Source organism: Thalassophryne amazonica, chromosome 7, assembly GCF_902500255.1.
Source record: "Thalassophryne amazonica chromosome 7, fThaAma1.1, whole genome shotgun sequence".
NCBI lineage: Eukaryota > Metazoa > Chordata > Actinopteri > Batrachoidiformes > Batrachoididae > Thalassophryne > Thalassophryne amazonica.
The window spans coordinates 65,958,259-65,985,028 of record NC_047109.1 but is presented as its reverse complement, the minus strand read 5'-3'; the positions used below and the strand labels follow the sequence as shown (position 1 = coordinate 65,985,028).

The following is a 26,770-nucleotide window of genomic DNA, read 5'->3' as shown; positions in this document are numbered from 1 at the left end:
TCATTGTAGATGAACAGCCTATAATTTTTTGCACCTGCGTATAAGTTTTCCCCTCTCCAATCAACTTTTTAATCAAACTACGCTGTTCTTCTGAACAAAGTATTGAACGTCCCATTTTCCTCAGGGTTTCAAAGAGAAAAGCATGTTCAACAGGTGCTGGCTTCATCCTTAAATAGGGGACACCTGCTTCACACCTGTTTGTTCCACAAAATTGACAAATTCACCGACTGAATGCCACACTACTATTATTGTGAACACCCCCTTTTCTACTTTTTTTTTACTAATAGCCCAATTTCCTAGCCTAAAGAGTGTGCATATCATGAATGCTTAGTCTTGTTGGATTTGTGAGAATCTACTGAATCTACTGGTACCTTGTTTCCCATGTAACAATAACAAATATGCTCAAAACCTGGATTAATCTTTTTAGTCACATAGCACTACTATTATTCTGAACACTACTGTACATTGCTTGTTTGGGGAAAATTGTTGCTTTGTGGGGGACCCCTAAACAATGTCCGATTACAATAAAATTTGATACAGATCTCTCATTTTATTAGTGGAACAAGATCAACATGTGGCCCAAAAGATTTTGTAACGGTTGACATTTTGAACAGGTCTACTACCTGTGTGTGTGTGTATATATATATATATTATTATATATTATTATTATATATATATATATACAAGGTCTGTGAGAAAAGTATCCAACATTTTTATTTTATGCAAAAAATATATGGATTTGATTCATATGTTTTTACGTCAGCCAAGCTTGAACCTTGTGCGCATACATGAAGTTTTTCCATGCCTATCGGTTGCGTCATTCACCTGTGGGCAGGCTTTGAGTGAGCACTGGTCCACCCCTCTTGTCGTCGTTTCATTGCGAGGAAATGGCGGAATGATTTGGGCTTTTTTTCCATCAGAATTTTTTCAGAAACTGTTAGAGACAGGCAGCTGGAAACCATTCGAAAAATTTATCTGGCTTTCGGTGAAAATTTTACGGGCTTTTTACGGTCCCGGCTCCACACAGCGATCCGTTTAGAAATGATGTGGTGGTTTCTGCCTCTCGATGGCGGCTCGGAGTGCGGCACACCGTGCGCCATTGTGGGCCGTCCTTAAAGCTGTAGTAACACTCCTTATTCTCTGTGAAGCCCGTAAAATTTTCACAGAAAGCCAGATAAATTTTTCGAATGGTTTCCAGCTGCCTGTCTCTAACAGTTTCTGAAAAAATTCTGATGGAAAAAAAGCCCAAATCATTCCGCCATTTTCTCGCAATGAAACAACGACAAGAGGGGTGGACCAGTGCTCACTCAAAGCCTGCCCACAGGTGAATGACGCAACCGACAGGCGTGGAAAAACTCACGCATGCGCACGAAGGTTCAAGCTTGGCTGACGTAAAAACATATGAATCAAATCCATATATTTTTTGCACAGACCTCGTATATATATGTGTGTATATATATATATATATGTATATATATATATGTGTGTATATATATATATATATATATATATATATATATATATATATTGTCCATGAGTTTGGAACTCCCTTTGAGTTCAATATTTTATTTATTTATTTACATTATCCTTAAAACAAAGTTATGCTTCACTGAACCCAACTATGAAGTTTTTAGTTATTTTATTTGTTGTCATTGTCAAATTTATCATTGTGTTCTTATTGATCTTGTTCTTCTTGTTCCTGATGTTAAATCAGCCTCTTGGCACAAATACACTGTAAAATGTGTTTGAAATGGCCCTTCTGCCTGGTAGAGAAAAAGAAGCCAAATTGGCATCCGAATCTAATCCATCAGGTGTTTTGTCCTCATATATCGCCTAAGGGAGGCCACACAAGATGTTGTAAATTCACAAAGTAAACACAAGCAGACACCGGCCCACTCCCCTGGATTTATAGCATTATGATCATTGCCTGACCTCTCTGCTCAATGCAGCTTTCTCTCCTGCAATTAAATGAAGCAGACTATCAATACTGATGACAGTTCATGTCTCTTATTTTTCTGCCTGCACTTATAGTAAAAGACATGGCCCAGGTACAACTGCAAAGTAGAACAGTGCTCACTTTAATGTCTTAAAAGAACCCCCACTGAGGGCACATTGCCCTTAGTAAGCTCCCAGCTTGTACAGGTCATCGCAACTTTAAGTGTATTTTAACATATCCCTGTGCCCACCATCTGTCGCCTGTTTCTCCTCAGAAGGAAAACAGATGTCAGAATTAACATTTCTCCACAATCCAGCCTGCACAACATGGAGCAATGTTAATTATTCCCACACAGACACTTCACTCCAACTTTTATGTGAACTTTTTTCGAGGAACAGTTCTCTTTAGTACTCTGTGACTTTGACTTAACTTGGGACAGGGACACTGCAGCATCTCTCGATGACATCACTGCTTGATGTTTTAGTTTTTGCGTTATCTGTGTTACTGCAAGATCTTTTCAGTTTCATTGATGAAGTTTGTCTTTGCTGAATTTACAACTCTACAGACTGAATCGCTTCCTCTCTGTCAGCCAGTCTTCCTTTGAAAGGCCTGGAACATCGGACATCTGATGTGGAAAATACAAATGCAGTATGCAGTAGTTGTTGAGTATTGGATCATGTTTACATGAATATAATAGTTCTAATACTTCTTTGACTAATGACAAAGATCACAATAAATTTTAACATTTATATGCAGCCTTGGTAGATGTCTGTGAAGAGCTTATGGAGTCATGAGGGCGCTGGACAGACCGGTTTGATGTGATACACTTCCAGGAGACTGGAGGTCCAATTCTGCAGTGTTTTGTTGTTTCTTGTCTTACTGTATGTTGGAATAACATTGTGTCAAAGTTTTGGTTACTGAAATGAGGAGTTTCACTTATGTTCTGAGAGAACATCAGCTTCTGCACTCATGTGGTGATTTTCTGTTAGCATGATCCTCTGTGCAGGTGCCTCACCATTGAGGACCCCAAGAACTGGAAAAGGCAAAGGGGATGCCCACATTTCACCTGGTCTGCTTGAGGAAGAAACCTCAAGCAGATCAGACTCAGAGGGGTGACCCACTGCTTTCTAACACAGGGGTCACCAACCCTGTTCCTGGAGGGCACCTGCCCTGCATGTTTTCTAACTCTCGCTGTTCCACTCTCAGGCAATTTAACAGGTGTGCTCAGCCTATCAAGAGCTGGAAAACACCACTTTTAAAAAATCAGGTGTGACTTAAGTAAGGCCGGGTTCACATGGCAGGATAATTAGGCCGATATCGGACCCGATCTTTCCCTTCCGACAATCTTAAGGACGCCCCGACAATCGTGATGACGCTAAAGATAATCTTATCAGATATTCCTGCCATGTGTGGTGTGTTCAGAGTGCTCTGATCTGCTCGGAAGGCGTCAGGAGCGCTCTGATCGCAAATCGGGGATATTCAATATGTTGGATTTTTTTGGCCCAATATCGCAGTGTGTGTTGTGTCCTCCGACCAAAACAAGCACGCAGCCTGCTGAATATGACGTTCAGCCAATCAGAAAGTGAGGTGATGAACACACGGAGCTGAAAATAAAATCAAAACAGCTGTTCTGACTTACCAGAAAGTCTGGTGGTCGCGCTGTCTCCACTCCTTTAAAGAACGCCTTTTCTTTTTCTTTTTGTATCGTTTTTTCCTCTCTGTTTTAAATAGTCCACAAAGTACCTTCGTTTGTTTACTCTGAAGTCAAGTTTAATCTCGAGAGATTTTGCGAGATTTCCTGTCTGAGCTGTGAATGTCCGTGCATGAAATCTGTTCGTGTGGTGTTGTTGTTCTTACCGTGTGGCTGAACACCACACACTGTACGACCAAACCTGTTAGAGCTATGATTTTTTTTATCTTCACATGTGTGGTCTCTCAGGTTTTGGAAACCTAAAGATAATTTTAAAATCCTGTCGTGTGAACCAGGCTTAAGTAGATGTGTAAAACATGCAGGGCAGGTGCTCTCCAGGAGCAGGGTTGTGACCCCTGTTCTAATAGTTACAAGGTTTTTACAAAGATTTACGAAGATGAAGAAACAGGAAACAGATAAACCAAAATTGTGTCAAAAACAAAATGCATTATTGAAGTGAGCACACAGTCAATGGTACCACAGGCAATGGCACCAGTTGTCTTCCTTTTTTTCCTTTTTGCTGATCGGAATAATGATCCAGTCCATAACTTAAACACCATGATTCAAATCACAGTTTTTCTGTGGCGAATGCAGCCATGTCAGCATATGTTCCCAGACCTGAACTAGCCTAGCAAATGCCTCCACTTTATCACACATCTTTCATTGTATATTCTTGTTTGTGTTTCCATTTGAGCTTTTTGAGTTTTTGCTGTAAACAGTGGTATGGATGATGTTGCATTAAAACAGACAGCTGACATACCAGATTTGGAATTATGACTGGTAGAGGGATGTGGGGCAGGTGGCAGCCAAGCGGTTATGCTGCGTTTACACATAGGCAAGACGTGTTACGAATATCATAATTACATCATTCTTGGCACATTCCTGACATTTTTAACGTGACTTAACACATCGGAATAGGTTTCTTAATAATGCGTGTTGGTGCATGATATTTGTGATTTTCGTGGAGCATGTTTTTGGCTGTCAAAAAATCTTCCACGAATGTCACATACCACCCTCATTTCGCCTCACATTGTGGAGGTTGCAACTGAGCTTGTTGATCCGTCTTGATTAGTGGTGATCCTTAATAGAGCGTGACAGCGTTATTTGATGTGCCCACAATTAAACCCTGCTTTCATTGCTGCAGCATGCCGAAGAACGACAGTGATGCCAAGTTGGCTAAAAGTCTCGTTCCAATGCTCATCAACGTCCTCCTGCAGGTGTTCCACCTGCTCCTGCTGTGCGTGATGTTTGGGCAAACGAGTGAGACGACAACCGCATGGAGCCACACATCTGGCTCTCTTAGTCTCCTCCTCCTTTCTGCGCCACTCCATGGCACAGAGCCCAACTAAGCATGCAGTCACAAAGTTCTTCTGCTGTGGCTTTTAAGGAGCAAACTGGAGCGATCTGAATTGTTCAGCATCTGACGGTAGGAAGAATATGGAGTGTGTGTGGAGACTATTCACCTCATTCACAACATGACAGAATTCATGATAATTCTCCATCAACACGTGCCATTAATCGTAAGGCATGGTAACAGGTTACAGCAGTTCCTGAGGACACCTGACACCTCTGCCCCAAATCATCATATTCATGATCAGCTGCCAAGAATGTATACTTTGTGGCATTCGTGACTTGCATCGTTATGTGTGAACGCAGCATTAAGTGCGCTTCTTTCCACTGCAGAAGGTTCCTGGTTCAGCTGCTCATTCTCCATGTAATATGGAGTTGCGTCAGGAAGGGCATCCGGTGTAAAAATTGTGTCAGATCAACATGCAGTTCTGCCTTGGATCTGATATGGCGACCCGAGTTGTCCAGATTCTCAGAAGGCGCATACAACACACGAGTCTCAATTTGATCTATTTTCGGCCATTGAAATCTTTTCTTTTCCACTCGATCTGTACTGGTGATGTAACACATAAAAGTTGCGCTATGCGTAATTCCAATAATCACAACCTAAGATGCTTAGAACTCTTTCTGACTTGTCATGATGGCTTCCCGTACCAGTCTCCTTACACAGACACTCACTTTTTGAGAACTGCCCGTTCCAGACAGATTTACCGTACAGTACCACACTGTTTGAGTTGTTACTGTTACAGTTGCACACTTTTTGTACATAACTTGCATTATTTCACAATAACTTTGTTACAGTCTTTGTCCATTTTGTTAACTTCTATTTTAAGTGTTTTTCCTGTAATATGTGCCCTTAATACATATGCTAACTCCAGTATTACTGGGTTCCTATCACTAACAGTCTGTGCTGTGTCATTGCATACTTCTTGAAGTAGCTATGCGTGCACTCACATTTTAAAATAAATGTAAAGATTTCAGATGGCAAACTTCAACATACTTTCATTGTGGTCACTTAGAAATCTAAAAATTGATGCATTTACACATTATGTGCACAGGAGCACAGGCAGAGTGAAATTAAATTTTCACATTTGTACTAGTTTTGACAGAATTTCTCTCTAAATGAGCAGCTATTTTTCCTTGTGGCTCTTGTATTGGTAAATCTTTGTGTAATGTGTACACAGAATTGTTAACACTGAAAAAGATTGTGCCAGCCATGCTTATGCTGTTGCTATAATGTCTCATTTTAGGTGGAGGTGAATCTTCTTTGGGCCATGTGTTTCTGGTGAGGTTTCATCTTGTGCCAACATGGGGCTGGTGCCCAGTTCGCCTCGGCCCTTCTTGCCAGCGGTCTTGGCCGTCACCTTAACCGCCTTCTTAACACAGCTGTCCTCAGGAGCCACACCATTTCCCCAAGACCTAGAACCAATCACCACTGTGGGCAGAGAATGTAAGTTTATTTGCCACTATTTATTGCAGTAAATGAAAAAAAAAAAGATTCACTTTGTCATTGTAGTGTTTGTCTTGGCATGGAAATATGTTTGAGTGAGACTGCAGTGGTTAACTGTGTTTACGCCAAACAAATTTGTTTAGTTGCTTGCTGCAACAATTGCTGCTTTTGTTCTGTTTGGTTGACTTTGTGTGTGAATAAGGGTAAGTTAAATTGGGTAGCAATTGCAACAACTTGCAAAAAAGAAGTCTCAGCCCCATTGGATACAGAGTGAAGACTTAGATTTTATATCATGTCTGGAAAAGTAATGTAAATTTGCAAGATCTTGCAGGTAAAAGGAGACTTTAGTGCTGAAATGAATAGATAAATTGGAATAGCTTTTTTTTATTAATCAGTTAATTAGCAGCAATTTTAATTTTAGCTTCTCAAATGTACAGGGTTCAGTCAGGCTTTATATTAAATGACTATTAAAAGAGTTTGAGGTCTGTACAGACAAATACCACCCCTGGCAAAAATTATGGAATCACCAGCCTCGGAGGATGTTCATTCAGTTGTTTAATTTTGTAGAAAAAAAAAGCAGATCACAGACATGACACAAAACTAAAGTCATTTCAAATGGCAACTATCTGGCTTTAAGAAACACTATAAGAACTCAGGAAAAATTGTGGCAGTCAGTAACGGTTACTTTAGCCCAAGCAGAGGGGGAAAAAAAATATGTAATCACCCTGTAAATTTTCATCCCCAAAACTAACACCTGCATCAAATCAGATCTGCTCATTAGTCTGCATCTAAAAAGGAGTGATCACACCTTGGAGAGCTGTTGCACCAAGTGGACTGACATGAATCAAGGCTCCAACAGGAGAGATGTCAACTGAAACAAAGGAGAGGATTATCAAACTCTTAAAAGAGGGTAAATCATCATGCAATGTTGCAAAAGATGTTGGTTGTTCAGTCAGTTGTGTCTAAACTCTGGACCAAATACAAACAACATGGGAAGGTTGTTAAAGGCAAACATACTGGTAGACCAAGGAAGACATCAAAGCGTCAAGACAGAAAACTTAAAGCAATATGTCTCAAAAATCGAAAATGCACAACAAAACAAATGAGGAAGGAATGGGAGGAAACTGTAGTCAACATCTGTGACCGAACTGTAAGAAACCGCCTAAAGGAAATGGGATTTACATACAGAAAAGCTAAACGAAAGCCATTAACACCTAAACAGAAAAAATAAGGTTACAATGGGCTAAGGAAAAGCAGTCGTGGACTGTGGATGACTGGATGAAAGTCATATTCAGTGATGAATCTCGAATCTGCATTGGGCAAGGTGATGATGCTGGAACTTTTGTTTGGTGCCGTTCCAATGAGATTTATAAAGATGACTGCCTGAAGAGAACATGTAAATTTCCACAGTCGGGTGATTCTTTAACTACGGGCACTATTGGCCTTGTAAATGTAATTTCCACCACACCATTGCCTTACAATATAAAGCGCCTTGGGGCAACTGTTTGTTGTGATTTGGCGCTATATACATGTGCTCTGATGTCACTGTTTATCTCCATAGAAACTACCCAAACAATCTTTCATACAAACTGTTTAAAGGGACATTACAGTGTTGTGGTGGAAATTACGGCAATAGTGTGGGACAACTACATTTTGTTTAAAAAAAAAATCACAGTTGTATGACATTGAATACCCCAATTATGTTTTGATTATTTTACTGATATTTTAGTCAGAGATATTTTAAAACATTAGAAAAAACGTTTCTTTACCATTCATTTTTATCATTGAAGATCAAAAGTCTGGGTGTGGGACAAGCACAAAATGGCAATATTTGCATATAATGATGCTGAAAAAAGGTGAAAAAATCATCACAGACTACTAGAACAAATTTCTTAACACTTTGATTGTAAAGATAACTATAAAAGTGTGAAATTTCCCCTTTTTTCAGTTTTTCATACAATATGATCAAAGGACATAATAAGTGCCCGTAGTCTAAGAATCACCCAGTCATTGATGATATGGGGCTGGATGTCAGGTAAAGGCACTGGGGAGATGACTGTCATTACATCATCAATAAATGCACAAGTTTACATTGATATTTTGGACACTTTTCTTATCCCATCAATTGAAAGGATGTTTGGGGATGATGAAATCATTTTTTCAAGGTGATAATGCATCTTGCCATAGAGCAAAAACTGTGAAAACATTCCTTGCAAAAAGACATAGGGTCAATGTCATGGCCTGCAAATAGTCCGGATCTTAATCCAACTGAAAATCTTTGGTGGAAGTTGAATAAAATGGTCCATGACAAGGCTCCAACCTGCAAAGCTGATCTGGCAACAGCAGTCAGAGAAAGTTGGAGCCAGATTGATGAAGAGTACTGTTTGTCACTCATTAAGTCCATGCCTCAGAGACTGTAAGCTGTTATAAAAGCCAGAGGTGGTGCAACAAAATACTAGTGATGTGTTGGAGCGTGCTTTTGTTTTTCATGATTCCATAATTTTTTCCTCAGAATTGAGTGATTCCATATTTTTTTCCCCTCTGCTTGGTAAAAGTAACCGTTACTGACTGGCACAATTTTTTTTTTCCTGATTTCTTATAGTGTTTCTTAAAGCCAGAAAGTTGCCATTTGAAATGACTTTAGTTTTGTGTCATGTCTGTGATCTGCTTTTTTCTACAAAATTAAAAAACTGAATGAATGTCCTCCGAGGCCCGTGATTCCATAATTTTTGCCAGGGATTGTATCAGGCTGAGGTGCAAGTACTGGTCCGAAAAACACAGGTCTGATAATCCTTTACAGACAGAGCAAACAAGGTTAATTAATTTATTATATGGCTATATATATATATATATATATATATATATATATATATATATATATATATATATATAAAAACCCACAAACTTACAGTATCACCCAAATATGAAAGCTGCTGCCAGTTTTGGGCTCATAGTCAGACCTGTTGGCTTATTATTTGTTTTATATAATGGCTGAAATAGATCCTTGTCATTTGATATTCTATTAATTCATGAACAACAGAAAAGGGACTTACATTTTGGTGTTCCATTGCTGCTAAAGTTCAAATTGTGACGTGTAGTCCGTGATGCTGTGCACTGACTTCTGACTTCCATAAAAAAAAAATACAAGGCTTTGTGCAGTTCCTCAGTCCAGCCAAAAATCACATCAGCTTTTCATGCATCCACATGGTTTACAGCGGAGTGGATTTTGTGCATGTGTGTGCACGCGCAAGCGTGCTGCATGTTACAAGAACTAGCACTGTCAGTTAGCTCAATTAAATCATCTCTCTTCTGTCCTAAAAAAAAAAAAAAAAAAATCAGAGAAATTAGTCCTGCTGTATTTGTGTGTCTGTGTGCGTGTTGTTACACCCCTGGCTCCATAAGGGTAACAAAAGAGGGGAGATGACACATGGACTATGTTTAACAATATTTATTTAAACAAAATAACGTGAACATGTAAGTCAGTATGTGTGCAAGTGCTGCAGTGCGTGTAGTGTATGGAAGTGTAAATTAATTAAATAAACAGAAAAGCATAAAAGTCCATGGCTGGCTTCAGCAGGGCTCCAACAGTCCAAGCCCTGAGTGCTTGGTGGAGACAGGAGGAGAGCCCCCATGCACACCTGCACTCAGATTTTAATGAGGCTGCAATCAGACACAGGTGGAGCCACAGCCAAACAAGAAGGGAGGAGGTGAAGCAGGAGCACCTGGACAGAAAGCAGAGGCAGGAGCCACCACAAAGACAAACAAGCCCTGAACAACACAGGCCAGGGCTGTGACACCCCCCCCCCCCCCCCCCCAAAAAAAAGGGACCCTCGTAGGGCCCTACAAAATCCCCAAATTGACCCACCATACAACCTAACTAAGATCAGTCAACTGATCTAAGTTTCCTCCTGGAGGCCAGACAATGTGTTCTACTCAAACAACATTGTCAGGGCGTTGTTGAGACCCAGCTCAGGAGACCAACTGAAGAACCACAGCAGCAAAAAGGAGGATGGAGACGATCAACAGCAGGGTCAGGACCAACACCGATCAGGGAAGGCACATCAAAGTCATCGATGCACAGAGTAGATTCACATTTGGGCTGTACAAAGCACCCACAGTCCAGAATCAGCAGAGGCGTTGTCCGGCCAAAAGAATTTCCCACACCAACTTCCAGCTCAGCAACTCCCACCTCAGCAACCTTGGCGCCTAGGAGCAATTTAAGAGGAGAAGACAACCTGGGGGAAAGGGAACAGGTTTTTACAAAGGGGCACGAGACAATGCGTTGGCCAGCACATTATCCTTGCCCTTAATGTGCTGTATATCCAAATGATACGGCTGTAAGAATAATGCCCAACGCATTAACCTCTGGTTTGGGTTTTGAAGAGAATTTAGAAATGTTAAAGGGTTATGATCACAATAAACTTTCAGGGACGTTCCTGAATCAATGTAAACCTGAAAACGCTGCAATGCCAAAATAAGAGCGAGCGCCTCCTTTTTTTTAATCACAGAATAGTTCAGCTAGTATGAATTGAACTTTTTAGAAAAGAAGCTAACAGGATGGTCTACTCCCTGCTCATCCGCCTGTAACAAAACAGCTCCAGCTCCAACATGAGTGGCATCAACATGCCATTTAAACAGCTGATCAAACTGTGGAGCCCTCAAAACAGGAGCCGAACAAAGTAAAGCTTTAACTTCATTGAAAGCCCACTGGCAAGACTCAGACCAGATAAATTTTGACTTTGATTTCAACAAGTCGGTTAGTGGCGCAACAATGCTGGAAAAATTGCGACAAAAATAATGATAGTAACCCAGGAGACCCAAAAATCTCATGAGTTCCTTCTTTGTCGAAGGAACAGGAAACTCAGAAACAGCTGTAACTTTAGCTATTACAGGGCGGACTTGACCCTGTCCAACAACTTTTCCTAAATAGGTTACTGTGGCCTTAGCGAAGTCACACTTGGCTAAATTTAGAGTGAGATTACCATGGGCTAAACGGTCAAACAATGCCCAGAGCTGCATTAGATGGTTATCCCAGGTGTTACTGTATACTACAACATCATCCAAATAGATGCCTCAACCTTTAAGACCACTCACACAGTTCATCAACCTTTGAAATGTTGCTGGTGCATTTCTCAGGCCAAAATCCATCACAGTATAGGAAAATAAACCAGAAGGGGTAATGAATGCAGATATTTCCTGTGCTCTGTGGGTTAAAGGCACTTACCACTTATCCAGCTTATTCACAAACCGCGCACCTCCCACCTGATCGACAGTCCTCAACACGCGGCAGCGGAAATGAATCTGATTTTGTCACTGCATTGACTTTTAGAAAGTTAGTGCACATCCTCAGAGCCTTGTCTGACTTCTGTACTATCAGGCAGGGAGATGCCCAGCTGGAAGCAGAGGGAACTGCAAGATTGTCAAGCATGTATTTCACGTCTTTATCAATGACCTTCTGCGTTTTATCAGAGACACGGAAAAATCTCTGCCGAATGGGTTTTGAATTTCCCACATCTATATCGTGTTGTATCAAATTGGTCTTAGTGGATGTATCCCCAAAACAAAGATGGTAATCTCTAATCAAATCTGCCAATTGTCCAGCTGTGTCACGAGGCAAATGGTCAAATAACGAACCCAATTTCTCCAAAGTTTCAGAATTTTTCAAGCGAGCACAAAGTACACCATCATCTGGCATTGCCACCTTTTCCCCATGAAAAGTTGACTGAGGTACTGCACAAACAGTCAAAACTGTAGCCCCATCCACAGACCCAGCCTGACTCTGTAAAGATTCTCTGACAAAATAGGGTTTCAGAAGGTTAATGTGGCAAAGCTGCTGACTTTTTTTTCCTATCCGGAGTTGCAATCAGATAGTTGAGATCTGAAAGCTGTTTCACAACAGTATAAGGTCCATGAAATTTTGCCTGAAACGGTGACCCCACAACCAGTAACAAGGCCAAAACTTGATCCCCCCTCACTGAACTGTCGCTTCTCAGAATGTCTATCAAACAAACTTTTAATTTTATTCTGAGCGGTAGCCAAGTTCTCTTTAGCCAATTGATCTGCCATGTAGACGTTGGTGAAAACCATTCACATAGTCCAACAAATTAGAGGGAGGTTCATCTGAGGCCCACTTATCATGAAGTATTGCCAACGGACCCCGTACTCTATGGCCAAAGACCAAATCGTTTGGACTGAAACCAGTACCCTCCTGAAAAACCTCTCTCGCAGCTAGAAGTAACCAAGGCAAACCCTCATCCCAATCCTTACACAACTCTGCACAATAAGGACTTCAGTGTCTGATGGAACCTTTCCAAAGCTCCATGACTCTGTACATAATACCCTGAAGCCTGATTGTGCTTAATGTTAAGCTGTTTTAGAACTTGGGCAAAGAGATGCGAAGAAAAATTTGAACCCTGGTCACTTTGGATGACTTTAGGGATACCAAAAATGGCTATAAACTGAGTTAATGCCCTAACAATAGACTTTGCAGTAATATTATGCAATGCGTAGGCCGCAGGGTAACAAGTAACCAAACACATTACTGTCAGCAGATACTGAGAGCCATATTTTGATTTAGGTAAAGGTCCGACACAATCAATGATCAAATGCACAAAAGGATTCTCAATTGCAGGAATCGGTTGAAGTGGAGCAGGTCTAATAACCTGATTCGGTTTACCTGTCACTTGACATGTATGACAAGTCTTAATATAAGCTGTAACATCATGCTTCAAACGGGGCCAAAAAAAAAAAAAAAAAAGAAGAATATGACTGTTTTTTTTAACTCCCAAATGCCCAGTCTGATTGTGTGAGCAAGCCAACACTTTAATTCTGAATTTAGTAGGAACCAAAACTTGAAAAACTGGAGTTCCCAAGATGTCCAGTCCTTGAGGAGTCCATTTCCTAACAGTACCTCATCCTGTAGGAAATACCCAGATGCAGAACTTTTTGCCTCTTGAGTGGGCTGCACTCTCTCAAACAGTTCACTCAAAGATGCATCTGCTTTCTGTTCAGTGACCAGTTCCTGCTGAGAAATTGAAAATGATTCTGGTAAATGAAAGACAAGTTCAGATACACAATGTTCATTAGTGTCAGACTTATCCTTAGTCATAGCTCTGGTGACCGCACAAGCTGTGAACACTTCTGGAAAATCGCGCTCACAGTTATCTTGCTCCTTAATTTGGGCCAAAACTTTAACAGGACAATCAGAAGCCCAAACTCTGTCACCAGCCAAGTCATTACCCAAAATGACATCAACGCCCTCTATTGGTAAGGCTGGATGAACTGCAAGATGAATGTCTCCAACAAGACCACATTTCAAAAAAACCTTATGCAATGGAGCACTCAATAGGACCAAACTATGGAGTTAAAATTGTCTCATTAATATTTGTAAATGCACGCAGGGTGATCTACAAATAATCATTGATTTGCAAATGTGTTCAGATATCCACAAATGCAAATTTCATATTTGTAACTTGTAAATTGGTCTTTGCAAATAATGTTGTATTTGCAAATATAAAACTTAATTTGTAAAAAAAAAAATTACATTTGTAAAACTGGAAATTGTATTTGTGAATTGAGTTTCAGCATTTGTGGATCACCAATTACACGCATTCATCGCTTTCCTCTGCGATGTCATTTTGAGACATTCTTTTCGCGAACACAGATCCACAAACAAATGCCGACTGATTCACAAATACACACGCACACTGGATATCCACTAGATGGCAGTGTGGGTCCATTCATTGATGTGGCAAGCTGAAACTATATGCTCCCGGATGACTCTAATCGTGATCGTTACTGAGTATTTAAAATGCTTATCGCAAAGCATTCTTTTTTTTTTACGACATAATGCAAGTTTTATAAGTCCGCGGACACTGATCTGTGTGTTACAGATACAAATCAATCAATTTTTTTATATAGCGCCAAATCACAACAAACAGTTGCCCCAAGGCGCTTTATATTGTAAGGCAAGGCCATACAATAATTATGTAAAACCCCAACGGTCAAAACGACCCCCTGTGAGCAAGCACTTGGCTACAGTGGGAAGGAAAAACTCCCTTTTAACAGGAAGAAACCTCCAGCAGAACCAGGCTCAGGGAGGGGCAGTCTTCTGCTGGGACTGGTTGGGGCTGAGGGAGAGAACCAGGAAAAAGACATGCTGTGGAGGGGAGCAGAGATTGATCACTAATGATTAAATGCAGAGTGGTGCATACAGAGCAAAAAGAGAAAGAAACAGTGCATCATGGGAACCCCCCAGCAGTCTACGTCTATAGCAGCATAACTAAGGGATGGTTCAGGGTCACCTGATCCAGCCCTAACTATAAGCTTTAGCAAAAAGGAAAGTTTTAAGCCTAATCTTAAAAGTAGAGAGGGTGTCTGTCTCCCTGATCTGAATTGGGAGCTGGTTCCACAGGAGAGGAGCCTGAAAGCTGAAGGCTCTGCCTCCCATTCTACTCTTACAAACCCTAGGAACTACAAGTACGCCTGCAGTCTGAGAGCGAAGCGCTCTATTGGGGTGATATGGTACTACGAGGTCCCTAAGATAAGATGGGACCTGATTATTCAAAACCTTATAAGTAAGAAGAAGAATTTTAAATTCTATTCTAGAATTAACAGGAAGCCAATGAAGAGAGGCCAATATGGGTGAGATATGCTCTCTCCTTCTAGTCCCCGTCAGTACTCTAGCTGCAGCATTTTGAATTAACTGAAGGCTTTTTAGGGAACTTTTAGGACAACCTGATAATAATGAATTACAATAGTCCAGCCTAGAGGAAATAAATGCATGAATTAGTTTTTCAGCATCACTCTGAGACAAGACCTTTCTGATTTTAGAGATATTGCGTAAATGCAAAAAGCAGTCCTACATATTGTTTAATATGCGCTTTGAATGACATATCCTGATCAAAAATGACTCCAAGATTTCTCACAGTATTACTAGAGGTCAGGGTAATGCCATCCAGAGTAAGGATCTGGTTAGACACCATGTTTCTAAGATTTGTGGGGCCAAGTACAATAACTTCAGTTTTATCTGAGTTTAAAAGCAGGAAATTAGAGGTCATCCATGTCTTTATGTCTGTAAGACAATCCTGCAGTTTAGCTAATTGGTGTGTGTCCTCTGGCTTCATGGATAGATAAAGCTGGGTATCATCTGCGTAACAATGAAAATTTAAGCAATACCGTCTAATAATACTGCCTAAGGGAAGCATGTATAAAGTGAATAAAATTGGTCCTAGCACAGAACCTTGTGGAACTCCATAATTAACTTTAGTCTGTGAAGAAGATTCCCCATTTACATGAACAAATTGTAATCTATTAGACAAATATGATTCAAACCACCGCAGCGCAGTGCCTTTAATACCTATGGCATGCTCTAATCTCTGTAATAAAATGTTATGGTCAACAGTCAAATCAGTTTCCTCGGATCCGCGGAGCCTGGCTGTTGCGACAGTTGTTGTAAAGCGGGACTGGTTGGTTGCTGCGGTGACGCTGTGTGGCTCCTGTGCGAAGCTTAGCTAAATGTAGCAACTTTTAGAACTTTCAAGTTTTTAAAAGAAGAATTTTGCAGCATGTCTGTCACGGAGCATGCACAGGCGCAATGCTGTTTAATACGCTTATTTGAACCACTGTGTTAAAGAGTACAACACTAACACCCCTGCCCCCTTTCCCATGAAGAAATTCACTGACACATAATTTTAAAAAATAATTCAGCTTGCCACACTGCCATCTAGTGGATATCCGGTGTGCGTGTGTATTTGTGTGTATTTGTGTTTGTGGATCTGTGTTCGCGAAAAGAATGTCTCAAAATGACGTCGCAGAGGAAAGCGATGAATGCGTGTAATTGGTGATCCACAAATGCTGAAACTCAATTCACAAATACAATTTCCAGTTTTACAAATGTAATTTTTTTTTTTTTACAAATTAAGTTTTAATATTTGCAAATACAACATTATTTGCAAAGACCAATTTACAAGTTACAAATATGAAATTTGCATTTGTGGATATCTGAACACATTTGCAAATCAATGATTATTTGTAGATCACCCTGTGTGCATTTACAAATATTAATGAGACAGTTTTAACTCCATACCAAACTGACACCTCTAACAGTAACACAGTCACCTGTATCAGTCTCCTCTGAAAATGGCAAAACTGAAGCTCGAATGAAAGAATCCGTTCCCCAGTATCCCTCAGAATCCTTACCGGCACTTTATCATCATTAGCACAAAGAGACACAAAACCATCTGAAACAAATGCTTCCAAGCCAGCGCAATGTTTAAACTTTATCCCTGAAGCTGAAAAGTCCCTCTTCCGGGCTGTAAATGCAGCAGGTTTAACATTTTTAGCACTAAAATGACCAACTTTACTTTTCAAAATAGGACATCCACTCTTCCAATGCCCCTTCTCATGACAGTAATTACAAGACTGTTCAGAACTCAGACTGTAAAAACCGATTAGGTCTAGTCGACTCAAACCTTGCAAACTTGGAGTTACTTATAGGTTTGACAGTAGAAAAATCAGTGTGTATACCTCCTACTTTTCCCTTTATGAGCCAAAATATACTCATCAGCAGTGGTAGCTGCCTCAGACACAGTAGATTTTCCTCTTTCTGTAATACGAGTAGCCACACCAGGTGGAAGACACTCAATAAACTGCTCGAGTACAACCAAGGCACAAAGTTCTTCAAATGTTGTAACATTGAGGGCAGAACATCTGTTAAAAAGTTTGCTCAAATCCTTAGCAAACTCAACATTGGACTGCCTTTCACCCTTTCTCCATGACCTAAACCGCTGTCTATAGGCTTCTGGGACCAATTCATAAGCTTTTAACACAGCCTCTTTAACAGTTCTGTAATCTCTGCTCTCTTGGTCACTCAGCGCCGAATATGCTGCTTGAGCCTTTCAAGTAAAGACTGATTGTAGCATCACAACCTGATCAGCTTCAGGCCAACCTCTCAAATTAGCAACTCTTTCAAAGAGGGAAAAAGGGTGTCTGGATCACTCTCTTCAAACTTCGGAACCAGACGCAAATTAGAAATTAAATCAAAATCCTTTCTTGGACCAGACCTCTCCGAAGTCATCCTTAACCTGTCCTGCTCCAGTTGAAGCCTTTCCCTCTCCAGGGCCATTTTCATTTGCTCCATTTCCAACATAAGTAATTCTCTCTTTTGTTCAAATGTGAAATCAGAATTTTTCTCACGAACAGTTACATCCTCCTGTTCAGACAATACACCTTGTTGTGTGTTGGGGGGTTTGGCTGGACATTTTGGTGTTGTTTTCTTTTCTTTGCTCTCCAGGTGGTATGCAAACTGAGTTTTTGTCTGTGGAGAAGGTGCTGGCAGAAGAGTCCTTCACCCTCATCAGCATTATTGGCTGCACTTGTGGAGGATGTTCATGTGCAGGCCTAATGACTTGCAGCACCTGTGGATGATGCTCACGTGCAGACTTAAAGACTTTCAGCTGAAGCAGATAATGAGATGGCGTTATGCATTTAAGCCATGAGTGATTCGAGCAGAATTGCCGGGAACTCGACCTTGTGATGTTCGTTTGTGAGATGCTGAGGACCGCGCCTGGGTTTGACACATCGTGCCTGTGAAGGAGGACGGGTGAGGGACACATGCTGTCAGCACACATCAGAGGTGATGATTGTCTGAATAAGTGTTAACAGTAATTTGGTATTTTGTTACGCAGTATATTTGAACATTGATGAGAATTGTGCAGCTCGCTTCTCACTGCCGTGGCGTACGGAATGATGATCCTCCACCTGTTGTGAGAAGCTGCTCATTTACATAAAGCTTAAATTCAGACCTGAATGTGTTGCTGATAGTGTGTGCCTTTGAAGGATATTTGTTGTAGTTGTTGACTTACCTCACCTTTTCCATCCTTCACAGAGTCAGTTTGTCGTATCCACCTGGGGGGTGTTCGGCGGTGAGTCTGGGTCCAGAAGCGTCGGGCTTTGATCCATTTGGGCGCTGGAGAGCGCGCCGTCCTTCACCTAGCCAGACAACCGCACATTTATGTTGTACACAATTATTGCACAGAAGGGAAATAAATTTGTTTTGTTTTTGGAACCGCTTTCTGGTTATTTTAGCGCTGGGTTCAGTCAGACGCTGGTCCGCTCCTCAACTCGCGTCTGCACATAACACACCTTTCTCAATCAATGCAGCTTTCAGCTTCTCTTTAATATGATCAAAATTTTTCCTCAAGTCTCCAACCTCAACTTTGTAATATTCTCCAATAGAGGCCAACTGCTGCTTAGTAAGATCTAAGCCACTCACAGAAGGTGACTCCACAAATTCTCCCACTATATCCATTGTACAAAAAAAAAACACAAACAAACAAATCTGAGACCACAGAAGCTTAACCGATAATTTAGCAATGTTACACGCAACAAAAGAGAGGATCTCCGCTATTCTCTCAAAATAATCCCTAGACTAGCTCCTCCCTAGTCTTCTGGAAGCTTGGAGGTGGGAATTACGTGTTACTCTCAGCGGCCGTAATGGCCCTGAACACACCCCAAGCTGATGAAGGGAAAGATAAGAGTGGGATGCTTCAACCCGCACTGGCCTCCGTCCCTAAAAAAAAACCCCAGTAATTGGTCTCCTTTTGAGAATGATGCCTAAAGCCTACCATGAAAATCCTCACTTTTTAACAAAGGATGCACATTACAATTTATAAGGTTACCAAATGGGTCTCAAACAACAAATACGTACAATGGACCAAACAAATCTCCAGCCACACAACCAAGCCTGCGTCTCCCCAAAAGCACACAACACCACATAAGACAAATGACGTAAAAACATAGGAAAAGTCTCATTCATACACTTCAAACCAAAGAAACTACAAACGCAGTCGACCAATCCAGTAGTAATCAAGGTCAAATGACATTTTGCAAAAGGAACCAAAAGGATTCTTACCTTAAATAAGCTGAGTCACATCTGCCACACATGAACAATCGCCTATTTTAAAAAGGAGGAGCCCCCCATTTGTTACACCCCTGGCTCGATAAGGGAGTAACAAAAGAGGGGAGATGACACATGGACTATGTTTAACAATATTTATTTAAACAAACAGCCAAACAAGAAGGGAGGAGATGAAGCAGGAGCACCTGGACAGAAAGCAGAGGCAGGAGCGGCCACAAAGACAAACAAGCCCTCCCCAACCTCCAAACTGAACAACACAGGCCAGGGCCGTGACAGTGTGCTCGTGCAGTGTGCAATGGTACCAAATGTATGGAACCAAATTTGCACTCTAAATGGAACCAAATCACACACTAAATGCAATGCAATACAAATGGGATGAATAATCCATGTCATGTGACATACAAAGCACCAATCAAATGACAAGGATCCACTCAGCCATTATATAAAACTTGCTAACAGATGGTTCGGTTGTTAGCTGGTAAGCTTTCAATCCGTTTTTTGTTTGTTTGTTTTTGTTTTTTCCTGATGCTGTTTAGATATTTATGGAGTATGCTCATGTCTGACTCGGTTATTCTAATCGTGTTTTTACCTTTCTGGTTTGTAACAAATGGGATATGCATTTTGGACCAATTTTCTTGGTAACCTGCCAGATATGGGAAAATATCAGACCGGAAATCAGTTAATCAAAGCGCGCGTAGCATCACAGCCATATAGTAAAATTATTTATTTGAATATGTTTACATTTTGGTTGGGTGAAGGAAATACAAAATACTTTATATTTTATATGTAAGTAATACTTTTAAAATATGTATTTATATGTATGTATAAACAATTCTTTAAAAAACTGACATGGTTCTCAAGACCAGGCACCTAAGTGGCTCTACTCTACTCTTTTCTACTCTTCTATTTTACTCTTCCTTTTTAGATATTTAGACATACCTTAGTATACTAGCATAGTTCCACCTTAGAATTGGAATATAATATATAAGATATACCTACTGAATTTTCATGGACCATCAACCAGAAGACATCATTTGCTTCCCCAGCATAATTGTGACAACCTTTGTCAACTTTGGATTATTTTTATTTTGCCAGTGAGAGCTACATTTTTAAAATTGCTTTTGGGGAAAAAGCGAAATTAAACTGTATACGACTGCTTTTACAAAGTAAAGGCTCAGACACCAGCAAACACCTGCTGATGAGAATTTGACTGCTGAAAATTGACTTCTGTGGTAGATTGAAGACATTGGTTTGTATGGCCACTGCAGTGCACCCAGTCACTGGGGAAACCTGCACAGGAGGCCTAGACAAGTGCATGTAATGGCTCATATGGTGCATCTGGAAAGTATTCACAGTGTTTCATTTTTTACACAGTTTATGTTACAGCATTATTCTAAAATGGAGTAAATTATTTTTTTTTCCCCTCAGATTTCTAATCACAACACCCCATAATGATGAGATGAATAAAAAAGGTTTTGAATTTTTGGCAAATTTATTAAAAAAAACAAACTAAGAAATCACACATACATGAATATTACCGCCCCCTTAGAATACGTCAAGCTTTGCCATCTTTGAAATTGTCCAAGGTCTGTGTCCCAAGAATGCTCCCTGTGTATTTTTAGACCCTGGCAGTAATAGGACTGGACTTTTATGCTGAGCACAGACAGACAGACGCAAAGTCTTCGCAATACCCGATGTCCATATTTTGGCTTCTGGTAAAAATTGTTCACAGTATTACTTGACTCGATCCTGTTTTTCTTTTTCTTTTCTTCAAATTTGTTTTCTAAAAATTTCAGAGGTCAAGCCTTTGGTACTTTTTACATTACAGACAAGAGCTACTTACCTTTTCTTTCTCTCTGCTATCTGCTAAGTCCTGTACAAAGGTATTCATATTGATGGTGCTGCTTTTTGTGTGAATGAATGCTGCACAGTTGCAGCAAGTATGAAAATAGTTCAGAAGCCCAGAGGATTTGCAAATGCCAGAATAGGGCTTTTTAGGGGCCAGGAAGATTATTTTGACCCTTGTTTCACTTGTTGAGACAGTTACAATTTGTGATTACCTTTTGGAAAATGGTTGCAAGGATGTAGGTTTTGGTTTCGATATCCATAGGATATGGTAGCCCTCAGTCCATAGACTGAAGTGTTACATATATTTTTAGTAGGAGAGCTCTTAACTACTGCATCAGCTCTGTGGAGAATATTGCCTTGGCCAATGCCCCCAAAACTTTAAAGTTTTTAAAAGTGCTGAAATGTAATTAGACAAACTCAATCACCAAAGGGAGGAGAGCGAGGCTACTTTTGAGCCTCTGGGAGTTTCCCTAGTAGCCAAAGGTCCACCATTCAGACAGACATTAGACATTTAAATCTTTACAGTCGATTCAAGATGAGTGGTAAGGGAATGCGTAGCTTCCTTTAGAGAAGTTTAATTTCAGACTGTGTGTAGTTCAAGAGGGCTTGCTAATTCAGCAGCAGCCCAGTTCAGATGAAAGACCGGAAGGCACTTAATATAGTACTTTACACATCCCTATGCCACAGCAATGAAGTGACCTTTTGCTGTGGAACAAGGAAGCAGGCTTGGAACTGTATCTGATGTGGGAAATAACCTGTTGTCAGTATTAGGTCCACTAATGGCAGGTGGTGGGGTTTTATTGTGTTGATGAGAAAACAATACTGAGCTTTCTTGAAATCCTGGACAAATTAATGCCATAAAATATGAGCCGACCAGATAAATAGATTTTCCGTGAATATGCCTTTAATTAATTTCCCTGTTGTCACTCGGGACTAATGTCCTGGCCACTGATTGTGATCTGTGTCCTAGAATCCCATGCATCTGTGATAGTCATGGATTGTCAGCTCTGTGCGATGGAGCGTTTTGACGGCATGCAAAAATCTGTTCATGCCAGCTGGAATACCCAGAGTGAACAGTCAGGATTAGAAAATGCATGGTGTTTTATGAAACCCCTGATTCATTGTAACAAACCTGGATTGTCTCTGATGCCTGTTCTCCACAGTGGCTCAGAACATTTGTTACAGTGTCCATGTGTCTAAGAAAATGCTTACCTTGAGTGTGTATGAAAAACTGTCTTCACAAGTACAGGATCTTTTAAAGGCTGGTCTTTGAAAGCTGTTTGTTTCTTCTGATTGACCTGTACAATTTCAATTTTCAATTTATTTCAATTTATTTTCATTTATATAGTGCCAAATCACAATAGAGTAGCCTCAAAGCGCTTCACACAGGTAAGGTCTAACCTTACCAACCCCCAGAGCAACAGTGGTAAGGAAAAACTCCCTCTGAGGAAGAGGGTGGAACTCTCTACCAGTTTGCATTACTGGTCAGGAGGATATACTGTTGATTTGCAGCATTACTGGCAAAATTCTAAATGTACACTAGCATCGTAATTTAGAATCTCTTCATTATTGCATTAAGAAGCCCTGCCCACTGAATGTGTGACGCCTCCTAACTGCATTGATTTCTACACACTGCAAGTGGGTGGCAATATAGTGCTGAGTTGCAGCCACTGTTGGCCATATTGTTGGTAGAGATTATTAACCATCTTTGACGAGGTTATAGTCATGTGACTGAGCGTGACAGCATAGTTGGCATTTTGTATCTGGTGCTTACTGAATGAATTATGTCACTGTCATTGTTGTGACAGAGATATGTTCAGCGTTACACAGATCTGATTTCAGTGGTGTGTGTGTGTGTGTGTGTGTGTGTGTGTGTGTGTGTGTGTGTGTGTGTGTGTGTGTGTGTGTGTGTGTGTGTGTGTGTGTGTGTGTGTGTGTGTAGGGTCCTGGAAGGCACTATCGGGCCAGGTCAAACTTGCAGACGTGCAAAAATAAATAAATACAAATACAATAATGCCAACAAAGTTACCCAAATGGGACTTCAAGTCAAGCTAATTGTTACCCTAATACAAACAATGTCATTATCCACTGTGAGAACATGTAACATAAATTTACAACTTTGAGTGATGTTAGGGGAAATATATAAGGTGATAGATTACAGCTATTTTTACTTGTCGCAAGACATATAAATCATGAGGTATGTGGCTCAGCACTACCACTGCTTCGTGCAGTGTAGTTGATGGATCCCAATACTGCAAACCAAGTGAAGAGTTAAGCTTTTTCCTTCCACTTCATGGAAATCTGAGGATTAGTCTGGTCTCCAAAACTGAACTATGCTTGTCTGTCAGGCATTTTGTGACAGGAAATGCTTTGAGAAAATGTATTCAATGGCACAAGCAGTGATAATCCCATACACACGTTATTTATTACTTTTACGAGGTCTGTTAGAAAAGTATCGGACCTTTTTATTTTTTTCAAAAACCTGATGGATTTGAATCACGTGCTTGCATGAGCAAACCCTAAACCTTCGTGCGCATGCGTGAACTTTTTCACTCCTGTCCATTGCATCATTTCCTGGTAAGCAGCCTTTGTGTGAGGTGTGTGTCGTGCGCTCGGCGGAACGACTGGAGCAGCGCCGCATCAAATTTTGCCAGAAACTGGGCGACAGCCAGGAGGAAACCATTCGGAAGATTCAGACGGCTTTTGGTGACGATGCTATGGGCATCACACAGATTAAGGAGCGGTGCAACCAGTTTAAAGACGTCCGCAGAACGGTGGAGAGCGCGCCGCGCTCCGAGCAGCCATCAACATACTGAAATGACCAGATCATTTCCAAAGTGAACGCTGAGGTGACGCGGGACCGTCGTGTGACTATCTGAAAATTGCGGAAGAGGTGGACATCAACACCAAAAAATGAGGTGGGCTTCATAGATAATTGGCAAAGCTTCTGGGGAAAACCTGGTCTTGTTAGGAGAGACGGCATCCATCCCACTTTGGATGGAGCAGCTCTCATTTCTAGAAATCTGGCCAGTTTTCTTAAATCCTCCAAACCGTGACTATCCAGGGTTGGGACCAGGAAGCAGAGTTGTAGTCTTACACACCTCTCTGCAGCTTCTCTCCCCCTGCCATCCACTCATTACCCCATCCCCGTAGAGACGGTGTCTGCTCCCAGACCACCAATAACCAGCAAACATCTATTTAAGCATAAAAATTCAAAAAGAAAAAATAATATAGCACCTTCAACTGCACCACAGACTAAAACAGTTAAATGTGGTCTATTAAACATTAGGTCTCTCTCTTCTAAGTCCCTGTTGGTAAATTATATAATAATTGATCAACATATTGATTTATTCTGCCTTACAGAAACCTGGTTACAGCAGGATGAATATGTTAGTTTAAATGAGTCAACACCCCCGAGTCACACTAACTGTCAGAATGCTCGTAGCACGGGCCGAGGCGGAGGATTAGCAGCAATCTTCCATTCCAGCTTATTAATTAATCAAAAACCCAGACAGAGCTTTAATTCATTTGAAAGCTTGACTCTTAGTCTTGTCCATCCAAATTGGAAGTCCCAAAAACCAGTTTTATTTGTTATTATCTATCATCCACCTGGTCGTTACTGTGAGTTTCTCTGTGAATTTTCAGACCTTTTGTCTGACTTAGTGCTTAGCTCAGATAAGATAATTATAGTGGGCGATTTTAACATCCACACAGATACTGAGAATGACAGCCTCAACACTGCATTTAATCTATTATTAGACTCTATTGGCTTTGCTCAAAATGTAAATGAGTCCACCCACCACTTTAATCATATCTTAGATCTTGTTCTGACTTATGGTATGGAAATAGAAGACTTAACAGTATTCCCTGAAAACTCCCTTCTGTCTGATCATTTCTTAATAACATTTACATTTACTCTGATGGACTACCCAGCAGTGGGGAATAAGTTTCATTACACTAGAAGTCTTTCAGAAAGCGCTGTAACTAGGTTTAAGGATATGATTCCTTCTTTATGTTCTCTAATGCCATATACCAACACAGTGCAGAGTAGCTACCTAAACTCTGTAAGTGAGATAGAGTATCTCGTCAATAGTTTTCCATCCTCATTGAACACAACTTTGGATGCTGTAGCTCCTCTGAAAAAGAGAGCTTTAAATCAGAAGTGCCTGACTCCGTGGTATAACTCACAAACTCATAGCTTAAAGCAGATAACCCGTAAGTTGGAGAGGAAATGGCGTCTCACTAATTTAGAAGATCTTCAGTTAGCCTGGAAAAAGAGTCTGTTGCTCTATAAAAAAGCCCTCCGTAAAGCTAGGACATCTTTCTACTCATCACTAATTGAAGAAAATAAGAACAACCCCAGGTTTCTTTTCAGTACTGTAGCCAGGCTGACAAAGAGTCAGAGCTCTATTGAGCTGAGTATTCCATTAACTTTAACTAATAATGACTTCTTGACTTTCTTTGCTAACAAAATTTTAACTATTAGAGAAAAAATTACTCATAACCATCCCAAAGACATATCGTTATCTTTGGCTGCTGTCAGTGATGCCGGTATTTGGTTAGACTCTTTCTCTCTGATTGTCCTGTCTGAGTTATTTTCATTAGTTACTTCATCCAAACCATCAACATGTTTATTAGACCCCATTCCTACCAGGCTGCTCAAGGAAGCCCTACCATTATTTAATGCTTCGATCTTAAATATGATCAATCTATCTTTGTTAGTTGGCTATGTACCACAGGCTTTTAAGATGGCAGTAATTAAACCATTACTTAAAAAGCCATCACTTGACCCAGCTATCTTAGCTAATTATAGGCCAATCTCCAACCTTCCTTTTCTCTCAAAAATTCTTGAAAGGGTAGTTGTAAAACAGCTAACTGATCATCTGCAGAGGAATGGTCTATTTGAAGAGTTTCAGTCAGGTTTTAGAATTCATCATAGTACAGAAACAGCATTAGTGAAGGTTGCAAATGATCTTCTTATGGCCTCGGACAGTGGACTCATCTCTGTGCTTGTTCTGTTAGACCTCAGTGCTGCTTTTGATACTGTTGACCATAAAATTTTATTACAGAGATTAGAGCATGCTATAGGTATTAAAGGCACTGCGCTGCGGTGGTTTGAATCATATTTGTCTAATAGATTACAATTTGTTCATGTAAATGGGGAATCTTCTTCACAGACTAAAGTTAATTATGGAGTTCCACAAGGTTCTGTGCTAGGACCAATTTTATTCACTTTATACATGCTTCCCTTAGGCAGTATTATTAGACGGTATTGCTTAAATTTTCATTGTTACGCAGATGATACCCAGCTTTATCTATCCATGAAGCCAGAGGACACACACCAATTAGCTAAACTGCAGGATTGTCTTACAGACATAAAGACATGGATGACCTCTAAATTCCTGCTTTTAAACTCAGATAAAACTGAAGTTATTGTACTTGGCCCCACAAATCTTAGAAACATGGTGTCTAACCAGATCCTTACTCTGGATGGCATTACCCTGACCTCTAGTAATACTGTGAGAAATCTTGGAGTCATTTTTGATCAGGATATGTCATTCAAAGCGCATATTAAACAAA

The 26,770-nt window shown here is 40.5% G+C and overlaps 1 protein-coding gene and 1 long non-coding RNA gene across 2 annotated transcripts in view; one reads left to right on the top strand and one right to left on the bottom strand.

The window, feature by feature from the left end:
- Positions 1 to 26,770, top strand: part of sema6e (sema domain, transmembrane domain (TM), and cytoplasmic domain, (semaphorin) 6E) — a 197,817-nt gene that overhangs the window by 9,552 nt on the left and 161,495 nt on the right. Inside the window, 1 exon segment of the mRNA XM_034174361.1 lies at positions 6,224 to 6,423. Coding sequence (XP_034030252.1) covers positions 6,282 to 6,423 — 142 coding nt within the window. The 5' untranslated portion in view covers positions 6,224 to 6,281.
- LOC117514069 lies at positions 256 to 18,923 on the bottom strand. The gene is made up of 3 exons (XR_004561792.1): positions 18,756 to 18,923; positions 3,054 to 3,059; positions 256 to 266 (listed from the first exon to the last, which is right to left on the bottom strand). It is a non-coding gene; the product is annotated as an uncharacterized LOC117514069 (long non-coding RNA).